Raw genomic sequence first — 17,587 nt, 5'->3', positions numbered from 1 at the left:
CCACACAAATTGAAATCATGTGGTAAAATTTTTTCCTTGTGTTTTTTGTTGCAGATTAAAGGGCTACCTGAGGGTTTTGCCCATCCCAAAATAGGGTCCAATTATTCAGTCAGTACGGTAGAGAAGACATGGAAGGCGCTGCAGGACTTCCAGGAGGGCAATGCCATCTTCACCTTCCCCAATACTCCGATAAAGTGTGCGGGCGCCCCCCAGAAGATCATGTACTTATCGGAGGCCTATTTCAGGAAGGTACGCGTCCTTCCCAGGGACAGAGACCGGGGTGGGGTGGGGAGTAGGCGGTGCTAATTTGATGGTGGCCAGAATTTCATTTTATCCACGTCAGAATAATTTTTTTATTTCTAGCTTTTTGTTACATAGGTATGAAGTTATAGAATTGGAAGTTTGCAAAATAGAAAAGAGGGAGAAGTCAGTCATGGTCCAGTTGCTTTAATATAACTGCGGTCATCAGTTTGACGTGACCTTCCATTTTTTCCCTGTGCATGTTTTTTAAACCAAGGTGACACTCATACTGTACATACACACTTATCTGGATTACAGGTTTTTAAATAGTCTTTGTAACATACTTAAAAAAAATCCTCACCTGAGGATAACATTTTTATTGATTTTTAGAGAGAGAGGAAGGGGGGGAGAGAGAGAGAGACAGACAGACAGACATCTATTGGCTGCCTCCTGTGTAGGCCCCAGCCAGGGGCCTAACCCACACCCTTCTGGTGTACGGGACGATGCTCCAACCCACTGAGCCACCCGGCCAGAGCTCTGACATAGTTTTTAGTGTGTGTAAAACCTGCTGGGAGGTCTGCTGGAGGCTGCTGAGGCATTTCCATGTAGTTAGACAACTATTGCACATTGTACATTTTTATATGTAATAATAGCCTCAGATGCCCCCACTCAAGTTCAACATTAGGAATATTTTCTGGCTTCTGATATGTATTTTGGAGTCTAATAGGCAAAATGCTAGTTCTAAGGGCAAAGAAAAAGTTCACCTAGCATTTACAACCTTAGCGGAAAGAGAGATTTGGGCGGGGACGCATTCGCAGTGTTCCACAAACACCCTCTGCGTCGGAGTGGGCGTTTGCAGCTCCAGATCACGTGGTTCGGAGCTGCGGGAAGCTGCCCTTACCCTCCTGCCCATGGGATGTCACGTCAGGTACACCAAGGCACGGTTCAACTCGAGGCAGGGGCAGGGTTCAGAGCAGCCTGTGGTTCTGTAAAGGGACAAGGGGAGGAGGGGAGGGGACGGTGGGACTGAAGAGATGTTGAATGTGTGCTTGGGAGACAGCACCAGGAAGGCCTTCAGCCGAGTCATGGAAACCAGCACCAGCCCCCGTGGGGCATGAAATGAAGGAACGGTTCCAGTCATCATTTCTGTTTTTAAGAAGGAACTTTCTGGGTTATGAGAATTCTGGGTTGGCACAGCCCTTTGAGGTTCATATCTAACTTTTTTCAAATAATGAGACCCAGGTGAGCAAATCCTAGAAGGAGCTGAACAAAGGCAAAGACTAAGAGATTAACTGTTTCTTTCCTCCTGGAAATTCTCTTTGCTTAACTCTTTCTCCCAACAATTGAGTGGCTGTGAGAGAACTGTCTCTGTCAGTTGTCATAAAACCTTAGATGTTTGGGAGAATACTAGCCTCTCTGAAACACGAGTAATACTGCAGTGTACGAGCCAACGGGACGCGGGAACTTTGTCTTGTTCACTGCTGTCCCCTCAGCACCTAGAACAGCGCTTGGCCAGCTCTACGACATATTTATGTCATTAAATATTCATTGGTGAATGAACAAGTGAATATGTGAATAAGCAATCCAGCTCTATCTCTACCTGGAATAAGTCTCACCTGTGGCGTTCAGCCGAATGGTGCCCACCTTAACCCCCTGACTCTGATGTGCACCTGGTTGCTGTATTGCTGACAGAAGATAAGATGGAGACCGTGGGTTGGTCCTCGCCTCACCCCGCCAGGTGCAGTGACGGAGAAAGCTGGCGAGGTCTCCTCTGAAGATTTTCATTCTTGTCTCAGTTGGGGAAAAAACAGATCATAGGAGTATAATGCTTTGGTGGTGGTTATTTCTATTCTCTCCTTTTTTTCAGACAGGGAAGCGATCCAAGGCCAATATCATTTTCAACACTTCTCTTGGAGCAATTTTTGGGGTTAAGAAGTATGCAGGCGCCCTGCTAGACATCATCCAGGAGAGGAACCTCACTGTTAACTACAAGCAAAACCTCGTTGAAGTCCGAGCTGAGAAACAAGAGGCTGTTTTTGAGAACCTGGACAAACCCGGAGAGACCCAAGTGATTTCAGTGAGTGGTGAGGTTCAGATGTCAGATGAACAATGGCACAGATGCAGGGGACACTGTGACTCCTGCTTCCCTGTCCATCGCCATTGTGTGCTGGGGGAGGCTGGTTACAGTGCGCATCTCAGGACAGTGATGGGGGGAAGGGGAACCAACGTAGGTGGGGAAGAGAAAGAAGGAGGAGACTGTGTCCATGGGAAGTGAGGGGGGTTTATCTACTGTCCCAAGTAGATTTTTATCCTGTTTTATATCTCTTAACTTTTCTTGGCGCTGAGTCACTTGAAGCAGTCAAATATTTCACAACTTCAGTTACTGCCTAGAGTTCAGGAAGGGCGTCCTTAAATGCAGGATCTGGTGACTGATGGAGTGTATGGCATGGGAGAAACAGCCCCCCCTTGTGGGTAGTTCAAGAATGACAGGGGTGTCTTTCACCTCTGAAGAAGTTGTCTTTAAACATCTTTTCCCTGCGACTTCAAACTCCTTGAAAGATCTGGCTTTGCTCTCCCTGCTCGGAAAGAGCCAGCCTCTGTATGTGGCCTCGGCTTCTCTGTGTCTCAGTTTCTTCTTCTGTGAGTGGGAAGAGGAGTGTGCAAGGAGTGAAAACAGGATGAAGAGTCACTTGGAGAGCAGGCATGGAGGAATCATTTGTTTATATGAGAAAACAGTACGCAGGTGTATTTTACTCATCCAGCACTCTTAGAGGAGTGATAGGTTCCGTAACAATGAATTCTGAAGTAGAGCAAAGATTGGTCTCCTAAGCATCAACACTTCACATTATAAGCTTTTCTAGCTCAAGCTTTTTCTGAATATATACACACATCTTTTTTTAAACATGGAGTATATAAACTATCATTTAAAATGCCATTGATGCCCTGGCTGGTATAGCTCAGTGGACCGAGCACAGGCCTGCGAAGCAAGGGGTTGCCGGTTTGATTCCCACTCAGGGCACATGCCTGGGTTGCAGGCCAGGTCCTCAGTAGGGGACACATGAAAGGCAACCACGCATTGATGTTTCTCTTCTACTCTTTCTCCTTCCCCTTCCTTCTCTTTAAAAATAAATAAGTAAAACATTAAAAAAAAAGTCATTGATGACTCTGGGTCATAATTTATAAAACTTCTTTTTGAAAATAATCTTGACTTAGAGAAAGTTACAGAAATAAAAATACTAAATGTATAAAAATATATAAAACTGTATATAGCCTTTACCTAGACTACTGTTACCTATTATATAATATATATAATACCAAGGTTTATTCCATTTCCATTATCATTTCATTTCTCTCCTTCTCCCACTCCCGGTCCCCAAAGCACTTAATGATAAGTTTCACACGTCATAGTCCTTTACCCCTAAATACTTCACTGTAAGTTTCCTAAGATGTAGGAATGTTCTTGTGCATTCCGATCCATAGAACTGCTCTCAACTCAATTTATTTAGCATGGATACAATGTTTTAATCTACCATTTTTAAATCCTCACCCAAGAATATGTTTTTTTTAAAAGTTGATATTAAAGACGAAGGGAAAAATCGAGAAGCATCCATGTGAGAGAGAAAACATCGATCAGTTGCTTCCTGGATGTGCCCCATCCAGCAATCAAACCTGCAATGTAGGCATGTTCCCTGACTGGGGATTGAACCCACAACCTTTTGATACGCAGGATGATGCTCCAAGCAACTGAGCCGTCTGGCCAGGGCTACCAGTTTTTTAAACTGAATTTATTGGGATGCAACCTTCAAGTGCACAACTCAGTAAAACATCACTGGTACACTGCATTGTGCTCCCGTTGCCCCAAACAAAGTCTCTTTCATCCCCGTTTGCCACACCTTTGCCCGCCTCCACCTACGCCACCCCCGTCCCTCCGGCCATCACCACAGTGCTGTCTGTGTCTGTGTGGTAGGTGGATGTGTTTTTTTGGCTAATGCCTTCACCCAGTCATTTGTATTCCAGTTTTGTTTTCAATAGCGTTTATAGTCCTTTTCCTCCTCCAGGAAAGAACCCAGTCTGCATGCAGTCAGGTGTTTCAGCGAAGTCTGTCCCTTTGGCTGGCCTCCTTTAGTATGGCGTGTTTCCTAGACACTGGCGCTTTGGAATAATACAGCCCCCCGCCCACCACTTTACTTGTTTGATAGAATCTTCTTCATTTCGGGTTCGTCTGTGCCTTCTTGCGTTTACTTTCAGGCTACGCCTTTCAGACTGAAATGCTGCATGAGTGATGTGTGTCGTCTGGGGCAGCGCCTGCGAGGGCACACTGTGGTCACCTGCTCCCCCACCCCCCCACCATGCTGCTCATTTAGACCAGTCCAGACCCGGCCTCATTTCTCCTCGTTTAATCGTTCTTTTTCTCCCTCGCTGCTGCTAAGTCTGCGGGGAGACGCTTAAAAGACCAGATAAACACCTTCCTCCTCATTAATGTTTCCCCTGGACTTAGCATCCACTGGTGATTTTTTTTTTTACTGCGGTGGTTGCAAACTGATGATTTTCCAGCTCTTTTTTCTATGTTTACCAATAGGATCTTGATATTCTGTCAGCAAAAGCCCTCCCTTCCCTTAGTTCATTATTGGTATGAACTAATAAATTCCCATTGACCCCCAGTGTTTTATAATTTATTATTTGGTGCTCAAACTGTCGCAGATTCGAGGAGCCCTTTTAGATGGTTTCTGTTTCCTCGTGACATGTCCCCTTCGTGTTTTTGAGCACTATCTTCCTTTCCGGAGCTATGGCTCAGCATCATGATTACGAATAGCTCTTAGATAGTTAGGCTCCCAGGGGCCTACTGGGAGGTTTGGTGTCAGCCGGCACCTCACGGAAGCATCTCGAAGTGCTGCCGTGTTCTCTGAGGTGGTGTGTGTCCTGCTTTCTTCTTTCCTGGCTGCCAAAAAGTTGTCAGTGAGTTTGGAGGTCTCACCATCTTTAGCTGTTTTTAGTTGCTGCTTCCAACATTTTACTGGATGGAAAATGAGATGGCCAGATGGTAAATTTTATGTGAAGTAAAAGTGAGTGGGCTATGAGCAAGGGCCCAAAGCATACGTTTTGGGCAAAAGTGTATGAGGAGCTTGGGTGCCTGAGCTTTGTTACTTTGTCTCTCGGCTGAGTTCTGCCTAGTCGAGTTTACAGGTGGCAACTTGGATAAGTAAATGGTTATTGTGCTCCAGGAATTATAGAGAAAGAAGATGTCTATGCTCCTTTTGAATTGTAGATTTCAGGTCAGATTTTCTTCCCAGACTCAATTCCACTCTTTCTTTTATTAAAAAAATCATTTACTTATTTGTTTTATTTATTCTTTTAATTACAATCGAAAAACAATGTTGTATTAGTTTCAGGTATACAACACAGTGATTGGACATTTATATAACTTGCAAAGTGATCACCCTGGTAAGCCTAATAACCACCTGACACCACACGTGGTTATGAAAATATTACTGATGATATTCCCTATGCTGCAATTTACATCTACGTCAGTTTTTTTTAATAACTGAAAGTTTGTACTTCTTAATCCCGTCACCTTTTCACCCGTTCTCTACCCCCTCCCATCTGGCAATGATCAGTTCTCTGTATCTATGAGTTTCTCTTTTGTTTGTTCACTTATTTTAATTTTTAGATTCCACATATTTGTGAAATCATGACATTTGTCTTTCCTTGGTTTATTTCACTTAGCACAATACCCTCGAGGTCCATCCACGTTGTTACAAATGACAAGATTTCACTTTTTTTCTGGCTGAGTAATATTCCATTGTGTATATGTACCACATCTTTATCCTCTCGTCTATCAGTGAACACTTGGGCTGCTTCCAAATCTCGGCTATTGTAAATAACACTGCAGTGAACATAGGGGTGCATATATTCAACTTAGGGTTTCAGGTTTCCTTGGGTGTTTTTCCAGAAATGGAATTGCTGGATCATAAGGCAGTTCCTGTGGAAGCGACTTTCCTTTCAAGTCACCCCCCCACCCCCCCACCCCGCCGGTGCAACAAATGAAAGTGAACATAACCGAGACATGATGTGATCTTCTTGGGGAGGAGAAGTGAGCAGTGGCCAGTTTCTCCGAGGGGAAAAAGGCCTCCAGCCCCCTCTTCCAATGGCTTTTATTGGGTTGTAATACACAGGAATACAGGGTGGCAAGGATCAAACAGCAGATAACATTTCAAAGAAATCTGAGGGCTTAGTCTGAGTCAGAGTCTGTCAGGAACAGAGTTTTGGTGTTTCCTGCTCCAACTCTTAACATATGAATGAAAGCACTCTTAGCAGAGCAGATTTCACAGATTTATCAGCAAGTCTTTGTGATGCTGGATTTTTCCCCAGGACCTGCTCTAGCCAGGCAAGGAGCTGCATCTCTCCCCAACAGGTATTCAGGCTTAAGGGGATTAGAGCCAGGAAGCACTTCTCCCAGAGAACATGGGGACTCGGGCTTTGTCAAAGCCGAGGGGGCGAGAGTCCATTGCTCTTTGTTGCAGCCCCCCAGTCCTTCCATGCAGGCATCCCAAGTGATCCAGTCTGGCTTAGGTTGCCCCCCACTGTGAGGGGGTCTTATCTGTCATTGACTTCCAACCAAGCTTTGGGGGCAGGGAGAGGAAACTGAGGCAGTGTTTGCTACCAGAGACAAGCTTTGTCTCCTGAAGCTCACATTCCAAAGGTCATCTCTCACCCTTAGCCACAAGAGGTCGAGATATAATTTTTAGAACCATGGCAGAGCAGTCTACAACAAGTTCCATTTTTAATTTTTTGAGAAAACTCCATACTGCTTTCCACAGTGGCTGCACCAGTCCGCATCCCCACCAACAGTGCTCTAGGGTTCTTTTTTCTCCACATCTTTGCTAACACTTGTTTGTGTATTTACTGATGATAGCTATTCTGACAGGTGTGAGGTGATATCTCATTGTGGTTTTAATTTTTATTTCTCTGATGATTAGTGATGTTGAGCATCTTTTTATATGTCCATTGGCCATCTGTACGTCCTCTTTAGAGAAGTGTGTATTCAGGTCCTTTGCCCATTTTTAGTTGGATTGTTTGTTGTTTTGGTGTTGAGTTGTGTAAGTTCTTTATAAATTTTTGATATTAACTTCTTATCAGATGTATCATTGGAGAATATGTTATTTTAGTGGGTTATGTGTTCATTTTGTTGATGGTTTCCTTTGCTTTGCAAAAACTTGTTTGATGCAGTTTCATTTTTTTGGTTTATTTCTCTTGCTTGAGGAGATATATAAAAAAATATTGCTGTGAGAAATGTCTGAGATTTTACTGCCTATGTTTTCTTTCGGTATTTTTATGGTTTCAAATCTTACATTTAGGTCTCTAATCCATTTTGAGTTTATTCTTGAGTATGGTGTAAGAAGGCAGTCTGGTTTTATTATTTCACCCAGTATGCCATTTGTATAGGATATTAGCTCAAGTAAAACATCATGCCTTTATAATTTTTTGAAAAATATTTAACTTAAAGTTATCTGAAATTCATGAGGTTTTGACTACAGTTTTTTTAAAAAAAGTGTTTGTAGTTAACTGAAGTGAAGAGGACATGGCCTTAATAAGCTGGTGGACGCTGGTTGTTGGCCATCGTTCCATCTGTCATCCCACAGACATGGGTTCAGTCTCCACGCTCACTAACAGGCCCGGCCTCAGGGACCCATCCCGCTGTGGAGCCACCCAAGTTTGCCCCGCAGGGGAGCACTGTGGGTTTTGCAACCCTCCTTCTTCCCTAAGGTCAGTTAAGCTTATCATTGTCTGAAAGTAGGAATAGATGCAAGGCTTCCTCGTGCCATCGGTGACTGACAGGCCACGATGAACGCCTGAGCCTCCTCGTGGGGACGAGGGGCTCGTGACTCCCACAAGGTTGGAATTGTCTAAGATGTTGAAGTTTTCACCTTAGTGAAATGTTTGGTGGATATTTGAATCAATTTGATATTTCTAGATGAAATTTATTTAATCTAGTTAAAATGGATGAACTACAGAAAGTAGTGGAGACATAAAAAGGTCAAAGTAGCCATTAAGGTTAATCCTGATGGGTCAGATCACTATTGCCATGACCTCATCTGCCTTTTCTAGGTCAGAGGGGCTGTTTCCAGGGGAGGGTGCACCAGAAAGGGGAGTTTGGGGGGAAAATCTGATGCCTTCTATACTGTCTGTAAACCCAGTACTGAATCAGACCACTCTTCTTTCCAAAGTGCTAGCCAATATTCTTACCACCCTTTATTTCATTTTGAATGGGTGTTTTGACTGCTTCCTTTTGGGGGTTGACCCATAATTGGGAATGGCGCTCACTTGCCAGCTCCTCACTTAGCCTTTACAAGTTTCAAGGCCTCTGCACCTTTGTGCAGTTTGAGACTTGCAAGTTAACAGAGAGGGCCAGGGAGAGAGCAACTGAAATGTGCCACCCCCTTTGTTTTAGTTTCAGTAACAGGAGAAACATCAGTGGGTGCTTTCAGAATGTTAGTGAGGTTCACTCCAGTATCTTGGAGCCCCCATGCCTGCTGCCAAATAGATTGCATGGACTCTGTGTGGAGACCATGCGCACCAAGAGGATGGTTGGTTACTTTATCACCAGACCCCCGGGGAGCCTGTGCGATCTGGGAGAAGGGGCAGATTAGTAGAAGCACTAGTTGCAATGTGCAGCCACAGCAGTGAGGGAGATGGGGGAGTGGCTTGTGGGGCTGTAGAAATATTGAAAAACCCACAAATTTGGATGCTGTCCTTTTCCGTAGTATGAAATGCTTCATGTTACACCACCCATGAGCTCACCAGATGTCCTCAAGTCGAGTCCTGTGGCCGATGCTGCTGGCTGGGTGGATGTGGATAAGGAAACTCTGCAGCACAAGAAGTATCCAAACGTGTTCGGGATTGGGGACTGCACCAACCTTCCCACCTCAAAGACTGCTGCCGCAGTCGGTAAGATACAGTGCTAGTTCCTTCCCCTCTTAAAATGATGTCGCCCCAAGGCACCATCATAACAGAAAGAAAAATTTGGCACTGTGGGGGCGACTTCTTTCTCGAGGTCTCCCCGGTGCCACGGACACGTGTGAATGAGTAGATATGGCCAAGACAAGATGAGATCTGTTTGGGGATGGAGGAGTGGGCTGTGGCCAGTTTCTCTGGGGAGAAAAAGGCCCCGAGCGCCCTCTTCCATAGCCTTTTATTGGGTTGTAATACACAGGAATACAGGGTGGCAAGGATCAAACAGTAGATAACATTTCAAAGAGGCCTGAGGGCTTCAGTCTGAGTCAGTGTCTGTCAGGAAGAGAGTTGCAGAAACTTTGGGAGACATACTCATTTCCTCTTGGACCTTTATCATATGAATGAAAGCACTCTTAGCAGAGCAGATTTCACAGGTTTATCAGCAAGTCTTTGTGGTGCCAGATTTTTTCCCCAGGACATGCTCTAGCAAGGCAAGGAGCTGCACCCTCCCCAACAGATATTCAGGCTCAAGGGGATTAGAGTCAGGAAGCGCTTCTCCCAGAGAACGTGGGGACTCGGGCTATGTCAGATTGGGGGGGGGGGCGAGAGTCCATTGCTCTTTGTTGTAGCACTCTGGAGTCCTTCCATGAAGGAGTCTGGCTTAGGTTGCCCCCTGCTGTGTCATTGACTTCCGACCAAGCTCTGGGGGCAGGGAGAGGAACTGAGGCAGCCTTTGCTACCAGAGACAGGCTTTGTCTCCTGTGGCTGGCATTCCAGAGGTCAGTCTATCGCCCTTAGCCACAAGGGGTAGAGATACAATTCCTAAAATCAGGCAGAGTGGTCTACAACAACCCCAAGGCACCATCATAACAAAAAGAAAAATTTGGCACAAATTGCATTCCATTAATAATAAAGAAATGTTTGGGGGGCTAAAAATGACTTTGACTTTCCTGACACAGAGTCAAGTTGTTGCTGAGCTCAGTATTGTACAAAGAAGGAAGAATGTGTCGCGGGCTTTGCACCAGAGCAGCAGGACCTCACGGGCCTTTTCTAGGTCAGAGGGTTGTTTTTAGGGGAGGGTGCGTTAGAGAGAGGGTGCCATTTTCCAGGGCTCTGGAATTCTGTTACTTTTCACACCGCTGCAGGCTCATTCCTGTCCTCCTTCACCTGTGATGCCCGGCAGGTTGGCGAGTTTTCTTCTGCCCGGAATACTGTAAAGCTAGGGAAGCATTTGTTTCCCAGAAAACACAGGCAAGTGAATGAATGCCTGCAGACCAGAAAATTGTTCTGTTAAGACAAATGCCGTGGAGTGTGCCCTGACTGGTACACCATTAAGACTGCAGCAGGGAAAACTAAATTCTTCGCCTCAGTGTTCTGCACTAGCAGTGATGGGAGGAATTGCCTTGTAGATTCTGTCCTCTGCAGACAGGAACTGTCTTCTCTAGATGCTTTAAGACACAGGCCTCCCTGCCCATGGCGATGGCAGTGTTCCGTGTGATTATACACCTGCAGCTCAGGTGGCGTAACCTTCACTGACTACCTCAGCCTAACGAAGACTTTCTAGGAAACCCACTGAATGCTTTTGCCACTATTAATAGTAATTTCCCAGCTGCTTTTTATTTTTCAAAGAAAATCTCAAACCTATGAAAAATTTGAAAGTACAGTGAATACCCTTATACTCTTCAGGTACTGACCAATTATTGATATTTTTGTGATGCATGCCTTCTCATTCTCTGTGCATTGTCTTGTCAAGTTATTTCACAGTAAGTTTTGACATCACTGTACTTCACCCTGAAATACTCCAACCTGCATCTCCTAAGAAAAAGGGCTTTCTCTTCTATGTCTACAAGACCATTATCATGTCCAAGAAATTGAACATTGTATCATAAAATCAACTCATATGCAATCCAGTTTGAATTTCTCCAGTTTTCCTACAGATGTTCTTGAGGGCCCAGCCCTCCCTTAAATACATGAGCCAGTCAAGGACCACACGCCGCATTGGTTGTCAGGTCGTCATGTCTCTGGTTCCTTTTAATCTAGACCAGACATTCTAACTATTTTTTTCTTACTTTTATGACATTGGCATTTTTGAAGATTCCAGGCTGGTTATCTTGTAGAATATGTCATAATTTCGAGTTGCCTCCACAAGCGAGACTCTGTGCCCTTGCTGTGGGGCTCCAGGAGCTGGTTGTGCTAATTTGCCCCCTCCTCGGTGAGGCTAGATTTTGTCGGTGGGTTCTCGTCACTGTCAAAGCATCTTTTGTCTCTGTAATTTATAGGCAGACTGCGGGTGATACTTTGAATTTGCTGAGTTTGTGTTGAAAATTCCTGTGCTGTATGTGAGGCCCAGAGGACCCAACCTTTGGCCTTCTTCCAACAAACACACATTTGACTCAGTGTTCCAAATAGATGTTATTAAGTATGGTTAAATAAAAAGTCCTGCGCCCAGCCCTGCCTCCCATCTCCAGCACCCACATTCCTCCTGATCACGTAGAGAATGCCCCTGTTGTTTTTACTTTAAAAAAGTCTGTCTTCTGTTGTATGGTTACTTCAGAATTTATTTAACAAGTCTACACTTGTATTTGCATGGTTTCCAGCCCATGTTCGTTCAGACTGTGCTACAGCAAGTGCTTTTCTTTCTGTGTCTATTTGTTCCTTTCTTCAGTGTCTACACAGCATTAGTCTTAACTCTCCCTGGATGGGTCTGCATTTCGCCCCCTCCCCAGGTCCTCTGAGGGTCCCGAGCAACGTTTATGCTTGTTCCACAAACCTGCCCCTGGCTTTACCTGCCACCAGCCAGGCGTCTCACCCCAGTGGAGACCACTGGGCCACAGAGAGCGAGAGCCTGCCTTGTCTCACTGAGTCTGGCTTTCCTGGGGCTCATGCCTCTTCCACTACCTCTCTCTGCCCCAGGATTCTTCCCGAGTTACATCGCACAACAATGAACAAAAGTTAACTGGAGGCTTGGGCATAACAGAAGGGGATTATAATACAGGAAAAAACCCCTCGGCTCACACACGTGCACACACACACACACACACACACCCACCCCTTGAACCCGGACAGCGTGGCTGCCTCCCGGGTCTCAGGGCCTGCCTCCCTGCGCCCTCCGGCCCTTTCCCCTCCCTCTTCTTTGGCCTCGGTGCCCTGCCGCAGGGGCCCCTTTGGGTTTTCTCACTACAGATTCTAAACTGTTTCTGGCCCACAAAGAGGAACAGAAGTTTCCAAAAGGGAAATACGATCTTGAGAGATGTCACCTTGCCCACAACAGAAATAGTTTGTTAATATTTTTTAAGCAGAGTTATTGATTCATTTTTTTCTGAATCCCCTCATTCCAGTAAAAAAATTCCTTGTTGTTTTGGGCATCAGCAAAGCCCTGCTTGCTGCCTGTTTTTGTACAGCTGGCTGAGGTGAGTGAGTACTACACACGAACGTTGGTAATCGGTCCGATGGGAGGGAATGCTAGCTTTATTTCTCACTCTTAAAAAAAGAATTCCATTCTTCTCATTAGTAGACCAATAGTCTAAATATTATTATAGTTTTATATTTTTAATTCTGTTAATAAAAATTTTTGTTTTCTTTCTCACTATTTCTTTCTCACTATATAAGCCTCTTGCCCCACAAGGTCTAAAATTTTTATTTAAAGAAAAAGTTTGCTGATTCCTGATTTTGGGGATTGCAAAGTAATTACTGTAATAAGATCATTTTATATACAATATGTAGATAACCCATCTCTTCTCCAAAGGAAATCCAGTCTCATACCTCTAGAGAGACAAACTGCTTGTATTTTTAAAAGGACATTCTCTTTTTAAATGTATTTTTCAGTTACAAATGACATACAATGTTATATCGGTTTTGGGTGTACAACACAGTGATTACGCGTTTGTGTGCCTTGCGAAGTGGTCACCCTGATAACTTGTGCCCGCTGGCACCACACACAGTCATCACAGTATTGCTGTGTGCCCCATGCTGTACTTTACATCCCTGTGACTGTCTTTATACTGACATTTTGTGCATCTCAATCCCTCACCCTTTTTATCCGCTCTCCCAACCCCCTCCTATTTGGTGACCACCAATTTGAAAAGGCAGTCTTAATTATTCAGAATTGAATGCAAGCCCTGGCTGGTGTAGCTCAGTGGATTGAGCACAGGTCTGCGAACCAGAGGATTGCAGTTCAATTCCCAGTCAGGGCACATGCCTGGGTTGCAAGAGAGTTTCCTGCAGGCCAGTTCCCAGCAGGGGACGTACTAGAGGCAACCATACATTGATGTTTCTCTCCCTCTCTCCTTCCCCTCTAAAGATAAATAAATAAATAAATATTTAAAAAAATTGAATGCAAACTGGGATTAGATGATATTGAGTCATCGATAATATTTTGGATGTAAAGATGTTTGTGTTTGAGTTTAAAAAGTGTCTCATCTATCAGATGTACACAGAAATGATCATGGGTGAATTGTTGTGAGGTTTGCTCTAGAAATACTCCAGGAGGAAAAGTGGCGGCATGTGTGATGGGACAGATGAAACAAGGGTGACAGGGTTGGAAAAGTTTTGTAATAAAAAAGGCAGTCTCCCATTCTTGCCCCCAGAACCTCCCCAAATCTGTCTGTCTGTCTGTCTATATCTGGTCCATCCTCAGAGAGGGCAGTCCAGTACAGAGGAAAGCTCACTGTTTTGGTACGTCTAAAGCTATTAATCTAGGCTGGGGTACAGGGACATCCTGGGGACACAGGGTCACAGGGACATCCCCGGTGGCTGGGGGATACTGGGCACACAGACCAAGCTGACCGCCATTGAACCCTAGGAGGAGGGGGAGTGGGGTTAGGTGTGGCCACCCTGACAATTCTTCTGTTTGAACTTGACCATCCTCCTCTTCGAGAGAGCTGGCTCATCGGCTTTAAACTTATGGAGACACCTGTGTAGGCCTTTGATGAACTGAAGAACTCCTTCCGGTATCTGGAAACTTCAAATAGTGAGAGTCGTGTTCTAGTCATAATTCAGAAGGATGAGGAGTGGAGTCTTCTAAACTGGCTCACATTAAAGTAATTTGCAAGTCCTTTTTCGTGGGAAACCTAGATGCTTATATTTTTCTGACTATTCCATTTCTCTTATAGCTGCCCAGTCAGGAATACTTGACAAAACAATTTCTCTGATTATGAAGAATGAAACCCCAGTAAAGAAGGTTTGTGTGCCTTGTAAGAGTCAGTGTCTCAATTATCATCTTCCATTCTGCATGACAACAATATTTTCCTATAATTTTGCCACTTTCTTAATTAGTTTCTTCAATATGGGCATTTCAGTTTTTGCCTTTAGTGCTACTTTTTGTTATACCATTCCCAGTTTTTAACTGTACAAAAATTAGAATATACACAAAAAAATTGCAACTGCTTAAAGGATAAATTCCAGAATCTAAGGATCTATATAACACCGTGAAAAAAGCCACTTTCCATCTCAGTCTTGTGTACAATTTTAGTATGATGGCTACACGTCATGCCCACTGGTCACTGGCTACAGCCGTGTGATTCTTGCGGAGTTTGACTACAACGCGCAGCCGCTGGAGACCTTCCCCTTTGATCAAAGCAAAGAGAGACTCTCCATGTACCTCATGAAGGCCGAGATGATGCCCCTCCTGTACTGGAATATGATGCTGAGGTAAGTGCGTCGCGGGGGTAGAGGTGCACCTTCTAGGATATGGCACCCGCTTGTGCAGGGTGGCTGTTTCAAGGCCTCCCAGCTGTAGAAGAAATCTACCCAGAGCAGGTCTGGTGAAGGGGACCCTCCTTGCTGGGCCATTTCGCATGGTTTAGCGATAGCAGCCTGCAAAGGGAAGCCTCAGCCACACTTGGTGGAGGAGAGGCTGCCCTGGGCGAGGAAAGGGAGCTGCAGCAGATCCAGCACCCACAGGGGGCGTGGCCGCTTCCTGGCGTGATTGGCAGTGACCAAGTCTCTGTCTTCCATGTTCTGGCTTTTCTTGCTGCTGGATTAATAATAATAATAAATACTCATGGCAAATCACTTTCACATGTTAAGTAGTTTTTCATTTGCTACCTTACTTTAGTTTTATTGTGTTATAAGAAAAATAAAACAGTGATTAATAGCATAAGGTTTGGAGTCAGACTTGTGTTTGAGTCGTGCATTTGTCACTTACTAGCTGTGTGTCTTCGGGTCAGTTGCTTAAACTGTGTTTCAGTTTCTTATCTGCAAATGAAAGTAACATCGCCTACCTCAGAGGGTGGGGATTAATGAGGTAATGCATTAAAAGACAGCTACCTAGTAGGCATTCAATAAATAAAGTAACAAAAATTAATTTTTTTGCTTTGTTCCAAACAATGACAATCTCATTTGACTTGTCCAAACCATTATGAGATAAGTAAGTCAGGATATCTATACTAGTGGTGTTCAACCAGGATGATTTTTGTCCTGCAGGGGGCATTTGGCAATATCTGGAGACATAGTTCATTGTCACAACTGGAGGGGATGCTACTGGCATCTAGAGGTCAGAGGCCACGGGTGCTGCTACACATCCTGCAGTGCACAGGACAATCCCCACAGCAAAAAACTACCTGGTCCAGATGTCAGTAGGGCCGAGGTTGAGAAGCCTGAACTATAATTTATTTACAAGCAAATGAAAGGAGAGAGGATTATAGTTTGCATATATATAGCAGAGGTTTCACACAGGTTTGCTGAACTGAATCAGCACGTCCAGGTTCCCACAGCAAGTCAGCGCCAAAACCAGAACTCGAACCAGGTTGTTCCCCGCTAGTCACAGGATCGTTCTGCCTCATTAGACAAATCTTGCTTTTTGTGCTGATGAGCATGGCCTGTGAGCCGCCTGGCTTTCCTTCCAGCGTCCTGCTGACTGAGGTCACCCCCATCTTTTCTGATGCAAGTATCTTTTCTACATCATTTCATGACAGGGGTTACTGGGGAGGACCTGCCTTTCTGCGGAAGTTCTTTCACCTTGGTATGCATTAAGGATGGCACAACGCTTGCTCTCTCTGGATGGCTTCCGGACCGAAATCACAGTCAGTGATTGACCAAAAGCAGCATGAAGAACTCCAAGCCTAACCCCATAAAGAGTTCCTGCCGGATAATGGACGATGGGACTAAACGCCTCCCGTTCAAGTGCCTCTGGACGGCCACCATGCCGGCTGCCCAGGATGAGCTTGGTTCTTTGGAAATATGAAAATAAAAGAATAGACTTTTATTTTTCATCTAAAAGTATGTCATTGAGATTCTATGAACATGTTTTATCTGGGCTAGCGGAATGAAAAGTTGTAGCACTCGGGAGGAAACGATGGGGGTGGAGGAATAGCCCGCCTGTTCTCTGCTGTGAGTATTCAACGGACAGCTGGCGCCAGGGTCCGTTTGGATTCACAGAAAACAGAGTCGTTTCAGGAAGAATATTATTTTAAACAGTGTGTATGATAGCCCTGAGCACGTGTTGCTTAGAACTCTTCCTGCGGCAGCACCGTGGCCCAAGTGCGCAGCCCTTGCCCCCGTCTCTGCTCCGCCACGTGTTTGTGCTGAGGCCACGCCTTTCCCAGCCAATGGCGGACGCGGTGGGGCCCTAGTGCTGGACTGTTGCTGTAGGACAGGGCAACTTCGGCTCCAGGATTCCCCGTCAACATGGCTGAAACCTTTTTAGATCTGTATTAGGTCTGAGATGCTCCTTCTTCCTCTTCTTTTCCCAGGCGCCCCGCCTGTGTCATGGTCCGAGGCCCTCCCTGCCATCTGTAGTCTTCACAGGCAGTTCTTCCCGTGAAATCTCTTGCGGCTCTAACTCTGTCATGGCACCTGCTTCTCAGAGATCTTACCCACAGTGAAGGTGCGCTTAGAGGAAAGCTGATGTGTGCAGAAAGCTTTTACTTCATTTGGTCCCAATTTTGGCCATGGAAATTGTGAATGAGTTCACACTGGAAATGCTACAAGAAATAGCTCCAGTTTAGTTCAGCAGTGACTTCAGAACCATTTGTTCCCTGTGAGTTTGTTTGTAGAAGTTTACAGTTTCAGTTCAAGGGTGTTTGAAGCCCCACTGAAAGGAAATGCATAGCTTTCTCTGCAATGCCTTAGATTTTTACACCAGTTTAGAGTTCAAACCTTAGTATGTGTTACCTGGGATTGCCAAGTCTCTCTGTTGTCTTGCAGTTCCCGTGACTTTAGCAACTTGTCCCAGGCATTCATTCATTAATTCGAATATTTACTGAGCACTACCCACTACCTGCCAAGCACTGTTCTTGGCACGCGGTGCAGAGGTGCACCAGGAATGTAAGGGCTATGCCCACATCTTTGCGGTTCCCGTGACAGTTTCCCCTTCTTTTCCCGGGATGCCAGGGAGGTTTGGAATGGGGCCTTGGTTTGATCTGGAAAGTAGACTTTCCTCGGGGGCACGTGTTCT

At 45.1% G+C, this 17,587-nt stretch overlaps 1 protein-coding gene across 5 annotated transcripts in view; it reads left to right on the top strand.

The window, feature by feature from the left end:
• Positions 1–16,401, top strand: part of SQOR (sulfide quinone oxidoreductase) — a 44,914-nt gene extending 28,513 nt beyond the window's left edge. For all 5 annotated transcript variants that reach the window (XM_037156507.2, XM_037156511.2, XM_053669979.1 and 2 more), the window contains 6 exons: positions 55–249; positions 2,108–2,317; positions 9,003–9,186; positions 14,304–14,371; positions 14,663–14,841; positions 16,107–16,401. In XM_037156507.2, the coding sequence (XP_037012402.1) occupies positions 55–249; positions 2,108–2,317; positions 9,003–9,186; positions 14,304–14,371; positions 14,663–14,841; positions 16,107–16,164 (894 nt within the window). In that variant the 3' untranslated portion in view covers positions 16,165–16,401. The remainder of the gene's footprint in view (positions 1–54; positions 250–2,107; positions 2,318–9,002; positions 9,187–14,303; positions 14,372–14,662; positions 14,842–16,106) is intronic.
• Positions 16,402–17,587: the final 1,186 nt, after the last annotated feature.

This window comes from Artibeus jamaicensis, unplaced genomic scaffold (genome assembly GCF_021234435.1).
Source record: "Artibeus jamaicensis isolate MK-2021 breed Jamaican fruit bat unplaced genomic scaffold, CSHL_Jam_final contig_548, whole genome shotgun sequence".
NCBI lineage: Eukaryota > Metazoa > Chordata > Mammalia > Chiroptera > Phyllostomidae > Artibeus > Artibeus jamaicensis.
This window is presented reverse-complemented; position numbering and strand designations above follow the sequence as displayed.